The sequence below is a fragment of the Centrocercus urophasianus genome, unplaced genomic scaffold (genome assembly GCF_019232065.1).
Source record: "Centrocercus urophasianus isolate 14NV4802_14NV808 unplaced genomic scaffold, USGS_Curo_1.0 seq_11, whole genome shotgun sequence".
Classification (NCBI taxonomy): Eukaryota; Metazoa; Chordata; class Aves; order Galliformes; family Phasianidae; genus Centrocercus; species Centrocercus urophasianus.
In genome coordinates, this window is record NW_024884253.1 from 49,578,462 (window position 1) to 49,599,674 (window position 21,213).

A 21,213-nucleotide genomic window follows, 5' to 3' on the forward strand; every position below is an offset into this window, starting at 1 on the left:
GGGAGAAGAAGATAGATTACACTGTGGTTTGCAGCAGTATGGAGCAAATATAAAAATTGTACTGCCTTTTCCACTCTGGAAGCTTACCTGCAGTATAATGAATTAGTTTCATGTCTTTCTTGTAGTGCAGATATCAGTCTAGCATACTGGGGACTAAGTTAAAACCATTCCCACATTAAGATTGAGAGGCAGTTGCATGATTAGTGTTGCAAAAGGGTCTTTCACAGCTTAAGCATTACTGACCATCCCTTTTTTTTTTTTTTTTTTTTTTTTTTTTTTAAGTTTCACCCTGTAGAGCCAAGTGTGAGATTCACCAGCTTCCCCTTACAAAAAATATACATATCCATATCCATTTTCAGCCCTCGTGGCTACAAGGAAAAGGTTTGAAAGGTGACAACTTTACTCTTAAAGTTTAGAAGCTAGGAGGAAAAAAAGCATAACTTCAAAATCCTTTCACTTCAAAGTTATATGTGAATATTTCTAGTGAGGCGGTTGATGCCCCCATGTTTGTTTTTTTTTTTACTCAAGATGCATTTGCATAACGCCTTCAATAATATGCTTTAACTTTTGATTAGCCCTGAAATGTCAGGCTGTTGGAATAGATGAACTTTGAAGGTCCCTTCCAACTGAACTAATTCTACTCTTGTTCTATTCTACTTCCATTTTATTCCATTCTGTTTTTGCCATCTGGTTCTTTTATGTGTAATTACCTTAAATTTGGCAATAGCAGGAACAAATACCAAAAAGACTCTTTATCTCAGAAAAACAAAATGATACAGCGTGGAAAAGAAAGACTATACATCATTTATTACTAGGAATATACTGAAACACACATGTCTCTGGTACATTCATCTGAGTTTATCTAATATTGTACACCTTCTGACAGGCAAGAAGTAGTAAAAGCAAATTAGAAAATAAAAATATTCATGTTTTTCAAGCAGAGTTACAAAGAAGTGGCTAGGTTTTTTTCAGAAGTTATGAATACAGACATGCCATCTGGAAACCGAAATCTTCATTGGCTCCAAAAATTATGGGTTTACAATGCCATGCTAAAATCTCAGTTCTTCCCATCCCTAAACTGATTAACTTGCCCAAGTTCTGTTCTCAATAAAATATGCAGTATTACAAAGGGAGTACAATAAGAGATAGTACTAAGGTGAATAAATTCAATTTGCATTTTGACCCAAATTGCTCAGGTAATCTACCTTTAGGACGGGAAGCATGGATTAAGCACATATTAAATCCCCACTTTTTCATTACCCTGTTTCCCAAAAGCTACCAGAAGGGTTGGATACATTGGAAAGTAATTTTATAGAAGTATTTGGCTTGGCTTCTAAATAGATATTTGTTCTACAGTTAGAGAAAATACTACATTATATAGAAACTACCTTTATCCACACTGATAAATAGATATTTCAAGGTCTGTTTGAAGGGCTTTTCCAGATGGGGCATATTTCAAAGTTGACTCTTTCTTAGAAAACAAAAGACCAAACAGATACAAAAGCCACAACTCAAAGGTCAGCTCTCCATGGTGTGGTTTAGGAAAAAGCAACAGCTATAAGGTTTCTATGATGCTTAGCATGACATCATGACAGCACAGTTCAAAAGAAAATATTTTACATGGACTTTGCTCCAGTAGAATTTCCTACTTAAATTTTTATGTAAGCATGACAATAAGAACAATAAATGTAGTAAAACTGTTAATTTATTAGGAACAGACATATTAGAAAGCATACACTAAGGGAAGACTATGTTTGAAAAAATGGATTAGTTTTTTGTAAAGAAAATGAACAAGGGTGATGAATAGTAGATTCTTGGCTTCTGAAATACTGCAGTAGAAGTAGATTTAGTTAATACTTCAATTTGGAAAATTAGAAGTAGGAAATTGATTCAGTTACTTTCCTAGCACTTGTAACAAAGATTATACATAAAACGTTGAAGAGTCAGAAGGATTATTGAGTTACAAACTCAGTTCCCGAAGTGACTCAGGCACTTAGGAGATGTTATATTGATGCTTTTAAATGTTAAATTGTTTGATTAATTGCTCAATTTTTACTGTTCTCTTAGTCCAAAGGTACCTCCCTGCTCACTCCTTCCTTTATAGGAAAGAGAAGAAAGGGAAAAGGGAGAAGGGAGAAAGAATGGAGAAAGAACGGAGAAAGAAGGGAGAAAGAAGGGAGAAAGAAGGGAGAAAGAAGGGAGAAAGAAAAGAAGGGAGAAAGAAGGGAGAAGGGAAAAATTCTTCACAACCTTATTGCCAAACTCCACAAACTGGTTGAAATTTGAATATGATCACTCAGTCTTGTTATCATTGCAAACATCTATGAAATAGAGTCTCTAGTGGGAAGTAAAGACCATTGGCAAACGTGCTAACATTTATCCTCTACTAGATCTGGAGATAGATTTAAATATTTGATCTATTAGTACATAGGAAATAAATGGATAGATGGATAGATAGACAGAAAGACAAACAAGGAGGTCTATTCACAAGCAAGGAGGCCTACCCACAAAGGATCTTGTAATTAATAATGCTGATGTGCTTCTCATCTACTCATAGTCAAACCTGAGATTTACCACAGGTATATCACAGAATTAAAAGATGGTTTATTTGCAAGAGAACTGTCTCCAGGATGTTTGCATACCAGATTTTTTGGTATGTGAACAAGAGGCTGGAGAGGAAGAAAAACTGTCATGCTTCCCGTGAGAAAGTGACTTCTTGATTTTTAGCAACTCCGTGCAGAGGAGTAACAGAAAACCATCACACAAAAGTGTACTATTTGTATAATGAACATGATTTTCCTCTCAGCTACCTGGAATGACGTCCATCTTGGATTTTCAATCTCTAAATTCTCAGTAAATTAGACTGTTTAAAATGATTGAAATAACGTACTAGATATATCTTTTTTTAATGTCGCTAAGAATCAGTTTATGCTTTGGTTTCCTAATGTTTACTTTCATGAGATATACCCTTGAAGCCTACAGGGTTGCTTAAGGACCGTGTGTTCAGACACCTTAAGAATTCACACTGCTGCTTTCAGTGTTGTTTAAAAAGAAGGTGTGAAAATAGCTGCAATCAACGCAGAGGAAATACCTTTCTTGGCATATTATAGTGATATACTCTAGAGAAAAGTCATGATTGCTATAATTATTTTAGGCAGAGATTATTTATGTTACCATTAAGATAATTGCTTACACAGAAAAATGGGGAATTAAGAACTAGAAAATCTCTTAAATCTGCTCAAAACAAATCAAGTTATTTTAGTGAATGTTTATATCTTCTATGATAGGTGGTTTTATTACTTTTGTTTTAAGAAGAACAGCTTTGAGAAAAGCCAGTAAGCGTGGAAGTAATTACCAGTCTAAGTGCTTTAAGCATATGGAGACCATCTCCAGAAAAACTTTGACAAAAACTTGGTGAATCTCTTTACCAACTCACAGGTGAGCACCATGAGGCCTACAAGAACATCAGTAAAAATATCTTAAAAGTACTTTGTGGCATGATTGCAAAAAAGAAATGTATTTCCTTTGCAAAAGGTAAGATAGTACATTACAAAAAAACTATGCAATGACATTTGTCAAAAGTCAGCTTAAGTTTGAAAGTTAGCTGACGTTTAAAAACTATGCTGAAAAGATTTAAAATAATGGTTAGAGGAAACAACAAAATGTAAACTGTATCTTGCAATAAACAGAAGATTAATCACCTTCTAAATGGTGCTTCAAAAGTTGCCTTGACAGTGCATTTGCCCCTGAGGAATGGGATACTTGCTTACCTAACCCAGAAAGCGTTAGTGCAGATGAGCACCTCACCAACATGCAACATCCCTAGGCTTTGCAGATACACGCTAGGACTGGAGTTAGAAGCAGAAATTCTTCACAGGCCACAGCTATTAAGGCTACTCAATAGTAAACAAGTAGTAAGTGGGATAAGTCTAAAATGAGGGCCTGTTCGTCTTGATCTTGTTTCAGTTTATACTCACTATCTGAGGCAGGGGGTATCCTGAATTATTTCCTTCTCAGTAGGAGAAAAACGGTTAGGTTAGTTCACACACTACCACAGTGTGTTAAATACAAGCTATTGTTTGTTAGGAGATGATTGGAAAAAGCTTTACTCACAGTAGTTTTATGTCTGAGCACATTGGACTACGCACGCACTGTTGCTTACAGCAATATTGGAATGAGAAGTGGACATTGCAATGAAACCCATGAAGCTAACGCAATTTTTTTCTATTTAAATATGTAATACCAAACTATTTCAGCTGATACAGTACTACAAAACAAAATAAGAAAAAACCCACCACTGTTCATAACTTTTTAAACAACGGTTTTGTTCTTTGAAAATATAACCCAACTCTTATTCTGGCTTTCTCTGTAATTCAAATTTCTCTTTCAAAAGTTTCACTTTTCATCAGAACTGCACAGAAAACTCAATTTAGTACAGAACCTTAGGCATGCGTCCTATATCAGATGAAACTGAAAACACATTTCTTCCCCATTTCCCACATTATAAACAACATCAATGCTTCAACACGCACATGCACAAATTCCACAGTCCTGGCCACCACAGAATAACAAAACAGGGCAAGGAAAGCCAGCTCAGCCCCTGCTGCCTTCTCAGGACTTGGGATCCTGTGCTCCACTTTGCCTTGAGACTACTGTGTGCATATGGGAAGAAAGCCTCACTCACTGGTCTTTGCTCTTTGAAAGAAATGAAGGCACCAGCACAGCTGCCCAGAGAAGCTGTGGTGCCCCATCCCTGGACATGCTCAAGGCCAGGTCGGATGGGGCCCTGGGCAGCTGAGCTGCTGGGAGGCAACCCTACGCATAGCATGGGGTTGGGACTGGGCAGGCTTCCATATCCCTTCCAATCCAAGCCATTCTGCCATTTTATGAAGTGAAACATCATAGTTTGAAGTCCTTCTGACGTGATTTTCTGCCCTCAGAACCCTACCTATCAATTAGATAACAGCCACACAATAAAATGACTAAACTGATACATGACCTGGAAGATAATTCTGCTATAAGCAATAAACCGCAGCATGAGCAAAACAAGACCCTTTTATTTATAGTCTCTGGAGGAAAAGTGGAGAATTAGTGCCTTTAACACACAAAAGCTGAAGTCAGGAGAAACACCTGGGCACAGAGAAGTTAAGTATTTGCTCAGGTGTTCATTTTTCCTTGTCTTCCCAAACTCAAATCATCTGACATTTACAAAACATGGTGAATGTTCAGACTGCGCTATTTCTTTCAAAATAACTTTGCATGGATCAAGCTCTGCAGTCTCTCACAGCCCCTGGCTGAGGCAACGTTCCCAAAATGATGTCAATGGGAGCAGTGCCCAAGAAAGGACTGTAAGATTCAGCTGTATGTGAAGAAAGTGCTCAAAATTATGAAGCAAGCTATCAGGATAAGACTTCATATTTCAAACATATATTTATTTACTTTACTAAATCATTGCAGTGTGGGAAAAGTGAGGAATGCCTCTATAGATAATCATATGGTATTTGGATTTTCTAGCCAGAATTGTGCATAATAAATATTTATAGAATCCAGTGGTATTCTCTTCTTTCTGTTTATTCTTTACATGTCACCCAGAGAAATTCTGCCCAAGCACCTATCAAACATCACAGCGAGTTACAAGCAATCAAAGCACTTTTGCCAGTAGGCTCATAATTGGCAACCTAGACCTGGAAGAAGACACTTGGGAAGTGTCTCTAATGTGTCTGGATTCCATGCTCACCACACATCACAAGTGGTTCAGGAAATTGTGTTCTAAGTCTCTGCAAGGGGTAGGGAAGATATATACAGTGTTTTCAGCTAGATCATGCAGGGGCATATGTGGAGCAGCTGCAAAAGCAGACATCTGTCTACATTCAGAAAACCATACAGGAAAAAAAGGGTATCTCTTGGCGATGACAACTAGCTTGTTCCTAGCTTCTGCTGGGAATTCTTTGTCTCCTTACCTAAGCATATGGGGCTGTAGCATTTAGTTTGCTTCCAACAAAAGCAAAGCAAGTTGTCCTTTTCACTTCATGACTAAACAGCAGTTGAAGAAGCTACTACAATGCACAGAATAACTGGAATATAAAACAACAAAAGACAATCTTCTTATCCAGGGACTAGCAATGACATAGGAATGGACATTGGATATCTGCTGTCTTTTCTTGGCAATTTTTTTTTTATTTTTTTTTATTTTTTTTTTTTTTTTTTTTTGAGACGTGAAAACTACCGGCTCCAACCTAGCATTAGAAAAAAACTTCTCTGAAAGAATAGTCAGGGACTGGAATGGATTGCCCTCACAGATAGGTAGAGGAGTTGCCATCCTTAGAGGTATTCAGAAATGTGTTGATGCGGTATTTAGGACATGCTTTAGGGGGCAATAGTGGTGGTAGGTGGACAGTTGGACTAGATGATCTTAGAGGTCTTTTCCAATCTTAATGATTCTGTGATTTCCTTCTTCAGATACAGTAATAGGATTAAAAACCTGAATAATAAGGCCAGGAAACAATACACAGTACCGTATTAGTAGGAACAGCTTTCACCGTAGATCACACTCAAAACAACTTTAACCAGAATCAGAAATACTATGTTGCATTTTCTAAATAGATATTGCTTCTGAAAAAATACTGCAGATGTCACATTAAAATCATAAAAAGTTAGTCAACTTCTGTATATCTAAGAATCTCATTTAAAATTAAAAAAATTTTTTTGCATTTTATGAAAACAATGATTATTTAAGGCCCAATTTGAAGCTATCAGCCAAACAAATCCTGTACATCAATACAGAAAACTCAGGTTTTAATGCAAATAATTAGATTTTACTAGATGCATGTCCAAAAGTTTTCTGTCTCTGAAGTAGCTATTATGAAAAATATACTAATCAAATGTTGACAAAAGTGTAATAACCACAGATGTTATTCTTCAAATACATATTTTTTAAAACAGTTGGTATTTATAAGTAATAACAGCTATTAAATCATTTTTATGGCTGTCTTGTGGAACCTTAATGTAAAGCATTACACACAAGGGACAGATGTGAACAGGGAATAGCTGGGCTGTAAGCTGCTGAGCAGTCTGTAGGCGTGTTAGAAATTACTACTGAGAGAAGACCAGTAAGAGGGAGACTAAAAGTCTGTAGCACCTGTGGCACAATGAGTTTTAAGAAGTTTGTTTAAAGTTTTACAATGATCAGATCGTTTCTAGCTCAACAATTACATAAGAACAGAAGACATTTCTCTAATCTTGATTGATCTACTACGCAAGGATGTAAAGCTCCATCATTTGGTAGCTCAAATTAGAGACATTTAAATAAGGAAAACAAAACAAATAAACAAACAAAAAACTTATTTTGCTTTTAACTTTCAGCAGAAAGTGACAGTTTTCCCAGCATTGGCTGTGGCTCTTTCCAGGCTCTGTGCTTCAAGTCCCAGAGCAGCTGTGAGCTGAGAGCACGGGCCATGCTATGGAAGGCCAGCTCTACAGTTTACCTCAGCCTCTCTGCTTCTAAATGTTAACAGACTTTATGCATCAAGTTCTCTTTTGTACTGTCAGAGTAACCAGGAAACAAGCACAGTTGCTGCTAATTGCTCAGAACTAACCACAAAGGAGTTTGAAGGAGCCATTTCCACTGGGTCCAGTCTATAACTGAAAAAGCCAGTGAGTTGAACAATGCCTCTCAAAGCACAGTTTTAGTCACATTTGGAAGAAATTAGAATTGAGCTTTCTGGACATTTTAATGAATATTTGGGTGTCATTTAAAAGTGCACAAATAATGGATGTGCCAAAAACAAATGAACAAAAAAGACCCCAATCATTCTATTTATCCCCAAATCTGCTTGCTTTGGTTTTCCGGTATCCAAGCAAGTTGTTAAACACACAGTGCGAGGTGACATTCTGTATGACATGCCAGTATGACACACGTTCAGCAATTTAAAGCATGTTACTTGTAGGACAGTATAGTACAAAGTAACTATGTTTCATAATTTTCTGAATTTTTCCAAAATGTTCTGCAGGAAATGTCATCAAGACGGTGTTGCACAAAGGTCATGACTACAATGACTACTACAGTATGTTACAATCAGCTTATTTGTAATGCCTCAAAAAACAATCAATAGCAAAATGACCTTCATTTAAATCTATCAAGCCCAGGTACACTCAGTTTAATTGCAAAGCTCTTAACTCCAGTCATTTCCTGGATATAAGGCTACTTTACTCGAGCTACAGCATTTTTAATTTCTCTTGTACTGAAAAGCAGCATACTCAGCTCACAAGTAATGCTTGCATAAAAGCCTATCTGTCAGGTCTCCTGATGTCTCTGTGTTTTTCAGGATATGAAGACCACAGCACTGTAAGCACTCCACTATTACAGAATAGACATTGCATAACCACAAAGCAGTGATGACATAACTTTTATATTATATAGGATGAGCTTTTTGCAATGTAAACTGAGTGTCCACATCTCTTTCTGCCCACCAATCCACCTGAAAGCAGCATCTTTAGAAGAACAGATTTTGTATGATTTTTCCATCCTTTAAGCAAGACACACTCTTCCCAAAAGAGGCTTTCTTTTTGTGTATCTAAAACTCTTACTTCCTCCAGGAATAACAATGTCTTTGCTCAAACAACACATTTAAATGCTACGGATATTTCACAGCTGACTCAGGTGTGCCTAAGTCAACAGCTTGCAGAGGATATGTTTTTAAATAGCAAAATGTGTTGCTGTTTCTTTTCTTAGTATTGTTATACAGAGTATTAGAACAGCTGCACAGGATCAGATCTAAGGGAAATCTAGCCTACTATCTCGACTCCCTCTGGCTATTAAAGGATGCCTAGTGAAGAGAATAAAACTAAGGAAAACATGTAGTGATACTTTCTCAAATAATCACTCACATTTGAAAGATCTGCAGATCTGGGATTTCTGCTTAAGTGCGCTGCATCCAAGTGTTATATATTGTAAGGTAAAACCCACCATTTACTTTGGAAACTATTCCTTTAAGCATGAGAAATACTGATATTAAGTAATCAGGTATAATATGATATTAAGTAAGCATTGCTATAAAGAACTATAAAGCTGAGATGAAAACACTTCTGCTTCTGTGATTGTATCTACCCAAGTCATTCTAATCTTCACTGTGTTAATGTGCTGGTTCTGTGAAACTTATTCCAAGCCATCAGACTCTCAGAGTGCAGAACTGTCAGCTTAAAGCTGTTTTCACACTGGAATGGAAATAATTGAATCTGCACCGTAACCTTTTCTAAATATTTGCCTCCTTTAAGGTAAGCTTCTCCCTGTAATGCAGTCTATTAAGATTTCTCCATGTTTCATGTGGTACCTACATTACGCATGCACAGGTATTATGGGTTCTCCTTGTGAAACACCTCTCAGGTTGGAAATTTCTTTCCAATATTCCAGAAATAAAATTCCTTCTAAACCCTGCTTAAATCAATTTTGGTCATTTTACATTAGGAGTTTCAAATATAAGCCCCAAAATATCCATTTATTCTGTCTTTTCTCAAAGCTTCTTCATTTTTCCATCCTGGCTAACAGCAGTAGCAACTGCTAATTCTTAATCTTAAAAAAAAAGAACAAGGCAATGAAAGTATCAACCTTTTATCACTAAACATTTCTGAGAGGTATGATAACTTGCCTAATGAAATGCTCATCAAGAAATTGAATTGGGTAACCTGAAACAAAAGCACAATCTATTTAAAACAAAAACAAAAAAAACCTCAAAGATATTAAGCCTTTTAACAAATAGTGTGTGATATTCATTTTCTTTTTTTAAAAACACTCTAAATAGACAACATCCAGTACAGTATCACAGGGATACTGGGGATTTCTGTCTGATACTTGACTGGGCACTGTGTCATCTCAAATCACAAATGCTTATGAGCCACAGTCCTTCTCCTGATGTTGTACCAAAGTTGAATAGAAATCTGATATTCTGAATTACTGGTAGGAGATAACATATTTAAGCATTGGTCTTGTTTTTATCAAAAATATACGTTTTACTGTAACAAAATGTCAGAAAAAAAAAACCAATTTGCCTTCTTTTTGTGAAAAAGTGAGCAAGAAAGTACTTATTTTCTGTTTTATACAGTCAATATATCTATTTACTGATTCCCAAAGATTAAACTGTCTGTGGGTTTTGCTGAGATGCTCCAGGAAGTGTGAACAATATGCATTCGTTCAACAAGGAGAAGTGAAATCCCTTCTAGTCCAGTCAACGGTGATCCAAACATACTGGTGTACTGCAAACTATTCCATTAAGGAAAAACAGCAAAACATTATCAGAGTGAGAGCAGACTTTTCTGCTTACCTTTTGTAGAAGAATAAATAAGAGATGGAGCGTTTCAGCCTCAACACCAGATTACTCTTTTACTGGGTTTGGCCTACTTTAAGTTCCAAAAGAGACATATGTTTCTGGTATGATGGCCTTGTGGTTAAGTTTGGCTGCAAGAAGTTCTTGCACTTGAGGAATGCTGAATTCTGAATTTTCCTCTGATGCTAAATAGCTCTCTGCCAACTTTGGTCCTCTTTCAACTTCATTTACTTTTGTCAAGTAATATGTCAGAGTTAAGAACTTTCACGGAAAAAATAATGTGAGTGAGAGCAATATTTTCATTCATAAGTAAGACTTCTGCCCAAACAGTGTGTCACCTTTTTTAATACTAACACGCTATGTAGTCGCCAGCAGAAAAACACAGTGAGCCAAGTTAATATGGTGAATAAGCTGCTTCAGATTGTAGACTGGGGAAACAGAAGAGGACATAAAACAAGAAGCTGAACATATATGTGCATGAGACTGCATAACTTCCTGTCTAACTTTGAGGTCACAGATACATTTGATCAGCTAAAATAATTTTGTAAACTAACCCATGCACTTTTTCTCCCTTTTCTTTTGCACTGTTAATGAAACAAATGTAAGGCTTACCTTTCAAAACCAATCTGCCGTAATGTTTTCTCCCATGTGGAACCTATACAAAGGGGAGAAAAAACAAACACCCTCAGTAAAGAGCCTTTACTGGACAAATTCTCTTACTCTCCTATTTCCATCGTGCAGCTGAAATACGTATAACAAGGTGATTTTTTTCACCCCAACAGAAGTACTTGTAAATAACATCTGTTTTCCCCAAGGTGAAGAAGTGTTAAGAGAGGCTACCACCAGATGACATAACTATGGAGGGGGGTGTCAGCCTATATAACTCCCTCACACTGCAAAGCAGCCGGTGACTGCTACAGTTCACTGCAGTTCCAGGGGTGGTCTCCTCAGAGCAGCGGGCTCTGCGCACGACTCCTGAAAGCCCTGAACTGGCATCTCACATCACGCACTCTTCACATTTCAGCTTTTCATTTTACTGCAGCGTTCGCCTGACTCTTGCTGAAAGCTTTACAGCTCCTTCTGAAACCCAGTCCTTTTATTTTTCAGCAAAAGCATGAAGATGTATTTCTGCCTTATTGTTTAACCCTTCACGGTCACAAAAATGGCTGCAGTGGACTTACTCCTCAAAATGACCAAGAACATGGCCCTGCAAACTATTCAACTGGGTGGATCCATTAAGAGAATTTCTTCATTAGTTCTCATGCACTGAACAAAACTTCTACCCAGATTTTCTCAAAAATGCCCCCCTGCCTTAGCCATAACCAGAGATCAGTTTTCAACTCCTGCAAGATTTTTGCTTTTTGTCAGTGTCGTTATATACATAAGCTACAAAGAGCATAAATATCTCAAGATGTACAGGTCTGCCAGGCAGCTACATAGGAGGACATGAAACTGGGTCATAGTTTGCTTGCTGCTTTTTCTCACTCCTGTGGGAAATGTAAGAGGACTGCATGCAATGAAAGCAACCACAGTTCTGTTTGAATGCTTCATCATACTTACTTAAACTGAAACCAGAGAATTGACAAGTAAAGAGAAACATAAATTAGGAACAAGCACATTCTCTGGGACTGACATCTAGTAGCACCAGAGAAAGTCAAAGACAAGCAGCAATGTTGCCCAAGTGAACCGAGAAAGAGAGGAAAGACACAAAGGAAGCAACTTTAAATCTAGAGAATTTCACCATGAAATGCGCACTGTACAGTGAGTGCCCATACCAAGACTATAACAGAACCACAGACTAGTACTGAAAAAATAAGACATTAATTCTGTCAGTAAGAAAAAAAAAAAAACTGTAGATGTTTCTCTTACACCACTGTATTTGCAATTGGTTAAAGGCATCAGCTCAGAAATCAATGCTTGCAGTGTGATATTCATCAAATCTGCAGCATGTTAAATATTTGCATAGAACCTAATAGATACTCTTCATCTTTGAATTCAGGACACTTACTGCAGATCTAGAATCTAAAGACTCAATGTTTAAGAAAACTTAGGCTGTTTGGTTTTCGGTGCTGTTGGCGATTCTTTTTTCTAATGCTAGCATCAGAATTATTCCTATTCAATTAAACTTTTCAGCCTAGCCCAAGAACACCGTGGTAAATCTCTAGAGAAATAATAAATTTTTCTGTACAATGTTATGTAGCATTTGTCCCTGTAAATCACAATCTGTGCAAGTAAAAACTGAAGCTAATACAACTTAAAAATTAAGAAAGACCCTAAAAAAAAAAACAAACAAACAAAAAAAAAAAAACCAGCCATTTCTAATGAAAATTTCAGGGCAGTGGATCTTTTCTGTTCAGAACCATTATAACTATAGCTAGTGATTAATGTAAAAACACTTCTAATTGACCCCATTCGGTCCAAAGCAGACAGGGATTTCATGCAGGCCCATATCCAGCAGTATACAAAGATAAAAGGCTTCAAAACTGAGGTGAAGAAAGCTCAACCTTCACATAATGGAAAAAAATATGTCAAGTTCTGTTCTGGAATAACTGAACAGTGTATATAGTTTGATCGGTACCAGGAGTTTCTACTGTGACAGCTGTATTTGATTGAGATGAGGCAAGACTTCTGCCTGCACAGCCACCCAAGCCACTTTTCACCCACTCTCTTCACAGATTTTTTACAAAGAAGTCCTCTAAACACACCTTTAAAATCAGGAAAGCAAACTTCATGCATTCATTCAAAATATGAAAGCAAAATAATCATATAGTATAATAAACCATCAATATTTCACTGAGATACATAAAGACTCACTCCCATAACATCTCCTTTTACTGATTATTCTCCAAACCTGTCATCTCTTACACACTCTGGAGTATATCTGGTGTCATGGAGCAGTGGTGCATCATCACTGCTAAGAAGCTGACTGTGCCACTTGCTCCAACCATAAGCGCAAGGCAGATGTGAGCAATTCTGTTCACAGTCTGTGTGCTCCTGCTGGCTGTTCTATCAACAGTTCAACAGTTTTTGTTTGGAAATTTGAAGACTGTTGAAAAAAAGATATTTCAGCAGTAATTCTTAAAACACAGATCAGTACTGGCATTTTCAGTCAGTGTTTCTATTCTTTCCACTGTTTTGTATACTAGTTATATGAATTTTTCACTCCATGGCTGGCTGCACTTCAGTTGCATGATATATAGAGAGTCCCACAGAAGAGAGAGAGAAAAAAAAAAGAAAAAGAAAAAGAAAAAGAGAAAAGGGAATTGAGTCTCCACTGGTTTGAAATCATCTTTTGGCTGCAGCTGGTTAGCAGAACGCTCTTTGAATTGCATGGGGCTCCTCCAAGGCAAAGCCTGCCAAAAACACAACTAACATTTCATATTAAAAAAATATACATCTTTTTTATGAAGTCCTATTTTAAAATGTTTATGATCTAAACATTCTGTTTTAAGATTTGCCAGTTTCATTCTCAATAGTATCAACTTCTATACTACACTAACAGCCAAAAGTAAATACCCTGAGGTAACAGCACTAAGAAGAATAACGCTATTAAAAGTCTAGAAAACTTATTATTTGATTTAAACCTTTCCCAGTGCTTCCAAAACATTAAACAAGATTTAAGTCACGTAACTCTCATTAAAGTCAAAACGGGAGTTTTTCACGAATTAAAGACTTGATCCTGCTCCCAAAGAAATCAGTCGGATTTTGGCTATTCAGTTCAGCCTTTCTCTGCTGGGAATGTGGAAAACATTCACCTGTCAACTTTCTTCATCAGACCACTGCTACACTTTGGTTGCTAAGCTAATTTGGCTTCTCTTTGCTTTCTGTTTTTTACCATCATGACAAAAATACCAAAACTGTTTATAAGAATATCTTAATTTGGTATCCATGTAATTAAGCTTTTGTTCCAAATATTTGCTCCGGAGTGCCTGACCATTCCCATCTGTTCCAAAGATTCTGTTTCACATTAACAACACTAGCTTTAAAATTGTTCAAAAAGATGAAGTATAATGTACTTCAGGAATTACTGCTCACATTTAATAGGAACAACGGCAAAATGCACATCATGTTCAGATACGAACTCTATGAAATTCTAGAATGAGCATATAAGAATATGAGATTTAATAAGATAAAATGAAAGGTATCTTTGTGAAATTGAAAGTTGATTTCTTTTACATGTAGACTTTCATTTACATGGCAGCTTGCATGTTTGATTTGGTTACAACTACCTTATGAATCAAATGAGAGGACTCATAATCTACTCCTAGGATACTTGCCTTTGCAAATCATGAAGTTGCCTGGCTTATGAAGCACAACAGTAGGCTTACCAAAAGCATAATGTAATACAGTGGATAACTGATTTTCAGATATTGATGGAGGTGGCGTAACTATTCTCTCAGAGCCAACTCACACTGTATGTACCTGCACAGCAGAGGTCTGTAGCTGCTCCTGGATAAAGCTGGCATGCCTCATATTTCATCCTCTTGCAGGTATGCGATGAAAGTCCCTACAGGTCTGACTCTGTGCAGCGATTAGTTGCAGCCCCACTACCTTCTAACTTCCCCAGAGTAGTGGAGTACAAACAAAAACGATGGCAATTTTTGCATTATTTTCTCACTTTGATCTGACATAAGAACTATAAACCTAATTGAACCAAAAACAACATTTGACATTTTTCAATAAGCATTAAGTGAGCCTGTCAGAACCTGAGAAATCAGAGTAGTACAAAGACCGACAACGACTGGAATAGATGGACAAAATATCAGTAAATTACATTAACTCAAAGGTAAAACAAAGAATAGCATAGGTTTCTAGAAGCTTGTCTATCAAGTGAGTATCAGAGCACCACAGACTGTCTGAAGAATCTACCAAGGCACCAGACATAGCACAGTGAACTTAGTTCATGAGGTATGTGCAGATGGGACCTACGTAACTCTGCTCTGAAAAAGAGAGAAACAGGTAGGTGTTCTTGGAACAGTAACTGCAATGGTCTCTTTTCTCATACTGTAAAGGAAGAGAGTTTCAGAGAATTCATTTTGTACAGTTTAGAAAATTGCTATCAATTTTAGAATTTTGATCTAAAGCCTGGGAAAGTTACTGGGACACTGACACAAGTCAGAAGCAAATAAAAACACTTTAAGTATCCAAAAGATACAAAACAGTGATACAGAATACTCCAGAAACAGAAAGGAACAACCTTTCTGATGAAGGTTTCACTCTTAAAGCTTTCTCAAACAACTTAGCAGAGAACAGCATATGAATGTCACGAAGGACAGGCCAGTTAGACTAGTCAAGAACCCAGTATCTGAATCCACATCTAAAATGTCTCAACAAACTGGAAGAGCAAATTGGTTTGTCCTGCCAGAGCTTTCTTTTGCTAGAGGTACTTGTAGCACTTAGACCATTTGAGGTTTCTCAGTTTCTTTTCTGTGGACCAGGCAATGTGGGTCTGCTGTATCTTCTCCTTCATCACCTTATTACTTACAGACCTGTAGTGCTAACTAGCTGAAAAACATAACTGCAGCTGATAAAAACTGACATATTTGGAACATACTCTTTCACCAACTTCATGTACTGTTAACCATCTTTGTAGTTGCTTGCTCCAATTGGCAAACTTCTATCTTCTCTCAGAAATATTTTAGAATAAATCTTCCCAAATATCCAGGTTTTGTTTTTTTAAAATCAATATAGAATCTCTGCTATTATGAAACAGACCAGAGGTTTCGAATACAGAAATGTGTGTGGGAAGAAACTTCTTAGTTTCTCCACAGTACCATAGAGGTAGTGAACACTTACCTGTACATTAGCTATCCAATTGCTAGATGTTACATGCACTGTACCTCTTACAAAAGTGATAGTTTCTCTCTTGAAGTGGTATCAGACAATGCTACCTTAACACTTAGCAACTCTCTCTCTGTTTTAAGAAACAATTCTCTCATGCACTTCCTCTTCCTTTGATTGGAACTACCTAGGCTGCATCCTGCACTTCTCATTCTGGTATTCATCATAGTATATAATATGGGATAACAACACCACATTCTTTTAAGGTGATGTCTTTTAATATGGCATGTTATTACTCTGCTGTGTCTATGCTAGTGTTTTAATTGAGATCAGAAAAGCATTTTTTGAGCAAATCTCCTGGCCATCTCCACTTAGCATGCTCTGGTTTGCATGACAGGATTCCTTTTACATGAAATTAAACCACTCCCCAAGGATACAACCACTGTTTTTCAACATTTAACAGGAATTCAGCCAGCATGACCAGACCAGAGCTAATCCACCATAAACCCCACTCAACACACACAAGGCATGGCAGGCAGGGCCGCTGCTCTAAGTGCTCCATTCCTACCATACAGAGCTCACTAATGCAGATGGGGCTCAAACCACCACTCCCACTCCCAGTATGCCCCCAGAAGGGCCTTCCAGTCACAGTCACCTAGGTGAAGGAAGGGGCAGGTCAAGGTATGGCTTTACATTTCTTTCTGGGTTGTAGCCCATCCATTGTGGGGAGAAAAACCTATTCTCCTAGCCTGACCCAACATGGGGGACTCTCACGGAAGCCAGTGTGGCCACACTTCCCATGGAACCCAGGGAGTCAGTTCTCAAAGGCAAAAAGTACAGAGTATTTCATTTTGAGAACTAGTCTGCGAGAATGCATAAGATATAGTTATGATATTGTTATGATATCGTTATTGTATCGATGTTGTTATGATATTGTTAAGATATTGTTATGGTGTGCTGGAGAGACTAAAATCACCAGTAATGTAAAAGTGAAGGGGCAACAGTCTAGGACACTGGCTACGTGATGGAAATGTTTACTGAATACATACCAAGCAAGAGGTCACGTTAAGAGCAAAGACCAGACATTGCAAGCCTTTACTCACAGTAGTTTTCAACAGATTCGTGACTGAATAAAGAGTACAAATTTGATCCCTATGTGATAATGTTATGGGAAAGATTTACTGTGTGTTTTCTCCTGTGAGGCAAATATCAAATTATTATCAAGAGATACAAAAATGATTTTCCTATTGAAAAATAATTCTTGACTCGCTTGATGTTAATGGGAAAAATAATAATAATCAAAACCACTAGATGTCCCCTAAGGAAATTTTAATGAATGGGAACTATTACTAATAAAAACTGAGCAGATTAGGAACACAAAGCAATGCGCAGCATGCACAGTAGAACTGATAGCATGCTTGTGCACATGCATTCTTGTCTATTGCTTTAAAAAGAATATTAAAAAGACAACAGCTACAGTCAAGCAATTTACAGCTGTGTCTGGCATTCTTGTCTTGCAGGCTGCAGCTTCCCTGGAGCCCAGAACGATCAGCAAAACTTTCAAACAGTGATCCTAAATGGGGATGCCAATGGGGATTCTAACAGTAGTTGTTCCATAAGCCCAACCCCTATTCTTTCTTTTGATCCTTATTAGCACCAGAACTAGGGATAACGGGAAGGACTGTTACTAAAATTGACCCGTGCACTGGAAGTAGGTAACCTGGCATGAAACAATCCCTGGGATGTATGGGATCCAGCATCTTGCTGGTCAGACTATGCCAAATGGAGGCAGGGACAAATCCAGCTCACTTTGGGTGAGGGTAAGACCAGTGCCTCTGCCTGATCCATGATCTATAGAAATAACTGGAAATGCATCAAGTTTGTGTATTTTGAGAGTTTGGCTGAAATGGAATCAAATAGTAACAAAAATCCTACTTATCAGTAACATAAACTATAGGTATTATTTTTACCCCATTAACAAACTACTGATCAGAAGAAACAGGGATAGTGTTCTGCAGATGGTCATTTGAAGAAAATGAGAGCAGAGAAAACATGTTTCCAATATTCATTAAATACATGAGGCGAAGCTTGCTTTAAATACGAAGCTTATGTGTTTTGTATAGAAAGCACATGCTATATTTTTTAAGCAAAAATGACTTGGTAATTAATTGGCAAAGGAAAAAATAAGCAAAAAAGAAAAGCTGTGAGAACATGTTTGTTCTTCTTCATCAGATCTGTTTAAAAGATTTCCAGTTAATAACTTCCACTGAAGTTAGATAAATGTCTTGACATTTAAAAAAAACTATTTCACAAGGATTACAGTTGCTTTAATACTCTTCTGTTTGCTTAGGTATGTGAAAGCCACTTATATGCAACTGTCTCTTGCAATACACATATTCAAAACCACACTTAGTTTAACTTCATTTAATTTCAGATTTGTTTCCTGAACAAGACAGCAAACAGCAAAACCCACAGCAATACAAAATCTTCGGGGAAATTGCTTCAGATAAAATTTGAGATAGATAGTAAATAGAATGTTTTTTGCTTTTTGTTTAAACTAATCTTTATTATTTATCCATTTGTTTCCTCTAATGGTCAATGCTCTAATATAACCTGAATTCATTCTGTCAGCTTTAACTTTTTCTTAAGTAGACCTGATCCCCTTCCTCGTAAGAGTGTAAACCACTGAAAAAAAAAAAAAAAAAGAAAAAAAAAGTCATAGAATCATTAAGGTTGAAAAGACCACCAAGATCACCTACTCCAACTGCCAGCCTATCGTCACCATAATGATTTTGCACATTGTGCGAAGCAGAACTCCACAGGCCACCAGCACAAACTCACCTTGCAGGAGTAAGGCAGAAAAGAATCAGGTGGCACACATATAACCAATCTCTTATTTTTATAGCAGAAAAAAGCTTCAGGACTCTGAGGACAAGTCTCAAAGGAAGGTGAGATTTTTTGCAGTTGCCGTGGGAGATGTCAACCTCAGCTCAGAGGGGCACAGAGTTTAAGACCATCAAAGTTATGCTCCAGATCTTTGGAAAAGAGGCCAAATAATAAATAAATGGGCCTTTTTTCAAATATGGAAGACCGGCTTTGATTTTCAAAGTCAAAGCAAAAGAACTGAAAAAAAACTTGTAGTAAGTTTTATTTTTCATAAACCTGTAGAAAATGAGATTTGTCTCCATTTTTGTTGGCAGAGAAATTCTCTCCTCTCTCACCCCAACCAACAGTGCTCTGTCTGCTAAATAGCATCTTAGAGGCAAGGTTTTCACTTCAGAGCGTAATTGACGGGCATGCTTCCAATTTATAGAGCTACCCTCTGCTTAGTTTTATTGTAACATAATATACTGTTATGAATTAAAATGTCGACCTAGTTTCCTGCAGTGATGAATGTGTGTAGCGTGCCAGCCCAAGGAATTTACTTTTCATTGTCTCATTTTCTCTTTTCGTCTCATCGGAAGAAGGAGCAGTTGGCTCTTTCCAAATTCTGTAGCATAATCATAGGGAAAGGGAAAGAAAATACAAAAAATATGTCTTTAATAGCACATCCATACACAAGAAATTATGGACAAGAGAAGTAAGCATCAGAAACCAGGAAATTGTGCACCAAAATAGGAGTAACATTAAAACAACAGAGAATCGGCATACTAGCGGTAGTGTCTTTGACTCCACTAACATTTTGTCATGCATGCCTTTTCTCTGAACCTGCTTTTTTGGAGTACATTTCTTTCTAAAGATAGTAAGGAACAATTTCATGCATGTTTGCTTGCAGAAGAACCTATGCACTATGTGATGAAGGCATCAGCACACCGATTGGACTGAGGAACTCGCCATCTTCAAATTATTAATTTATTTAAAAAAAAAAATCATTCAGAAAAGGTTTCAGTGGCTAAAATGACAGTAGGTACAAAAAGCTGAACTGATATGTGAAGAATGACATCCAGAATAAAGCTCAGAAAACTGGCTTGAAATGTGTATATCCTCAGCCTGGCACCTTCTATAGGAGAAGAAAACAGGACTTTAAAACTCTCTTTCTGTTTGCTTGTCACTAAATGAAGACCTCAGTGGCTGCACAAAGCAGCAAGACATTTGTGACATGAAATCTTAACCACTCCCTGAGACCTCTTCATAAGAGAGAGCTGGATCTGGAAGGGTTTCACTAGCATGAAGCAGACAGATTCATGTTGATTTGCCTCAGAGAAACCAACACCTGGGCTGTATTCCAGCAACTTCCTCTGCACACCTGGAACAATTGGATTTCTCTTACCTCAATCCCTGGTGAGCATCACTCACCTCTTCCCTGCTCATGCTCCATGAAATAATCAAGATCAAGCAACAGAGATGCCTAGAAAGATTTCAGTGAGAAGCAATGCTATGTGATTGCATTCAGTTTGGTCTATAATAGACTGCAGGATTACATCCAGTGTATTAGCAGATCACTTCCCAACACTTAATTAGTTTTCATTAGGATGCCACAAATATCTTGAGCTCTACCAACAAATTAAAGAAGTCACTGGGTTGCCTAATTGTGTTCATTTCTGAAAGCAGTCTGTGCTTTCTGTCCTGATGCTTCAACTTTACAAATAGTTTGATCTATCTACAGTTACATGCTTAACAAGGAGTATTACAGAGAAATTACTCCAGCTTTGTTTGGCTATATCTTATCCTTTCCATGTAAAATCAACAAAAGAATTGAGATGTACACCATTCCTATGAACTAATAGATGACAAGAGTAGTCTCACACTTAAGTCAGTGTGATTACTTAGCCCTCACTGGGACACATTTTAATTAAGGGCTTTATAAAGGCATTATGAGAGTTATATCGTTTTAGTAAATACTGAAGAGGATGATGAGTGGTAATAATTTCCCACTCAGTGGGGATTTTTATGTTACAGAAACCATGGGCAATTGAGATGTGTGAGTCTCGAGTGCCTTTTTAAATGGTATATTTTATTTATTTATACACTACATGGTCACCTTTGGAAGCGACCTTATATCAGGTCTAATAGAGAAGGGACAAACAGCACACTGTACTGTTCGCTCCCCAAAAATATATATGGCCAACAAAAGCAGTGTTTCAAAACTAGTGCCAACTGGCTTATTTTCCTG

The 21,213-nt window shown here is 37.3% G+C and overlaps 1 protein-coding gene across 1 annotated transcript in view; it reads right to left on the reverse strand.

Moving 5' to 3' along the window:
• The window catches only part of PIEZO2 (piezo type mechanosensitive ion channel component 2), a 236,754-nt gene that overhangs the window by 143,310 nt on the left and 72,231 nt on the right, over nucleotides 1-21,213 (reverse strand). Inside the window, exon 4 of the mRNA XM_042839118.1 lies at nucleotides 10,932-10,974. Coding sequence (XP_042695052.1) covers nucleotides 10,932-10,974 — 43 coding nt within the window. The remainder of the gene's footprint in view (nucleotides 1-10,931; nucleotides 10,975-21,213) is intronic.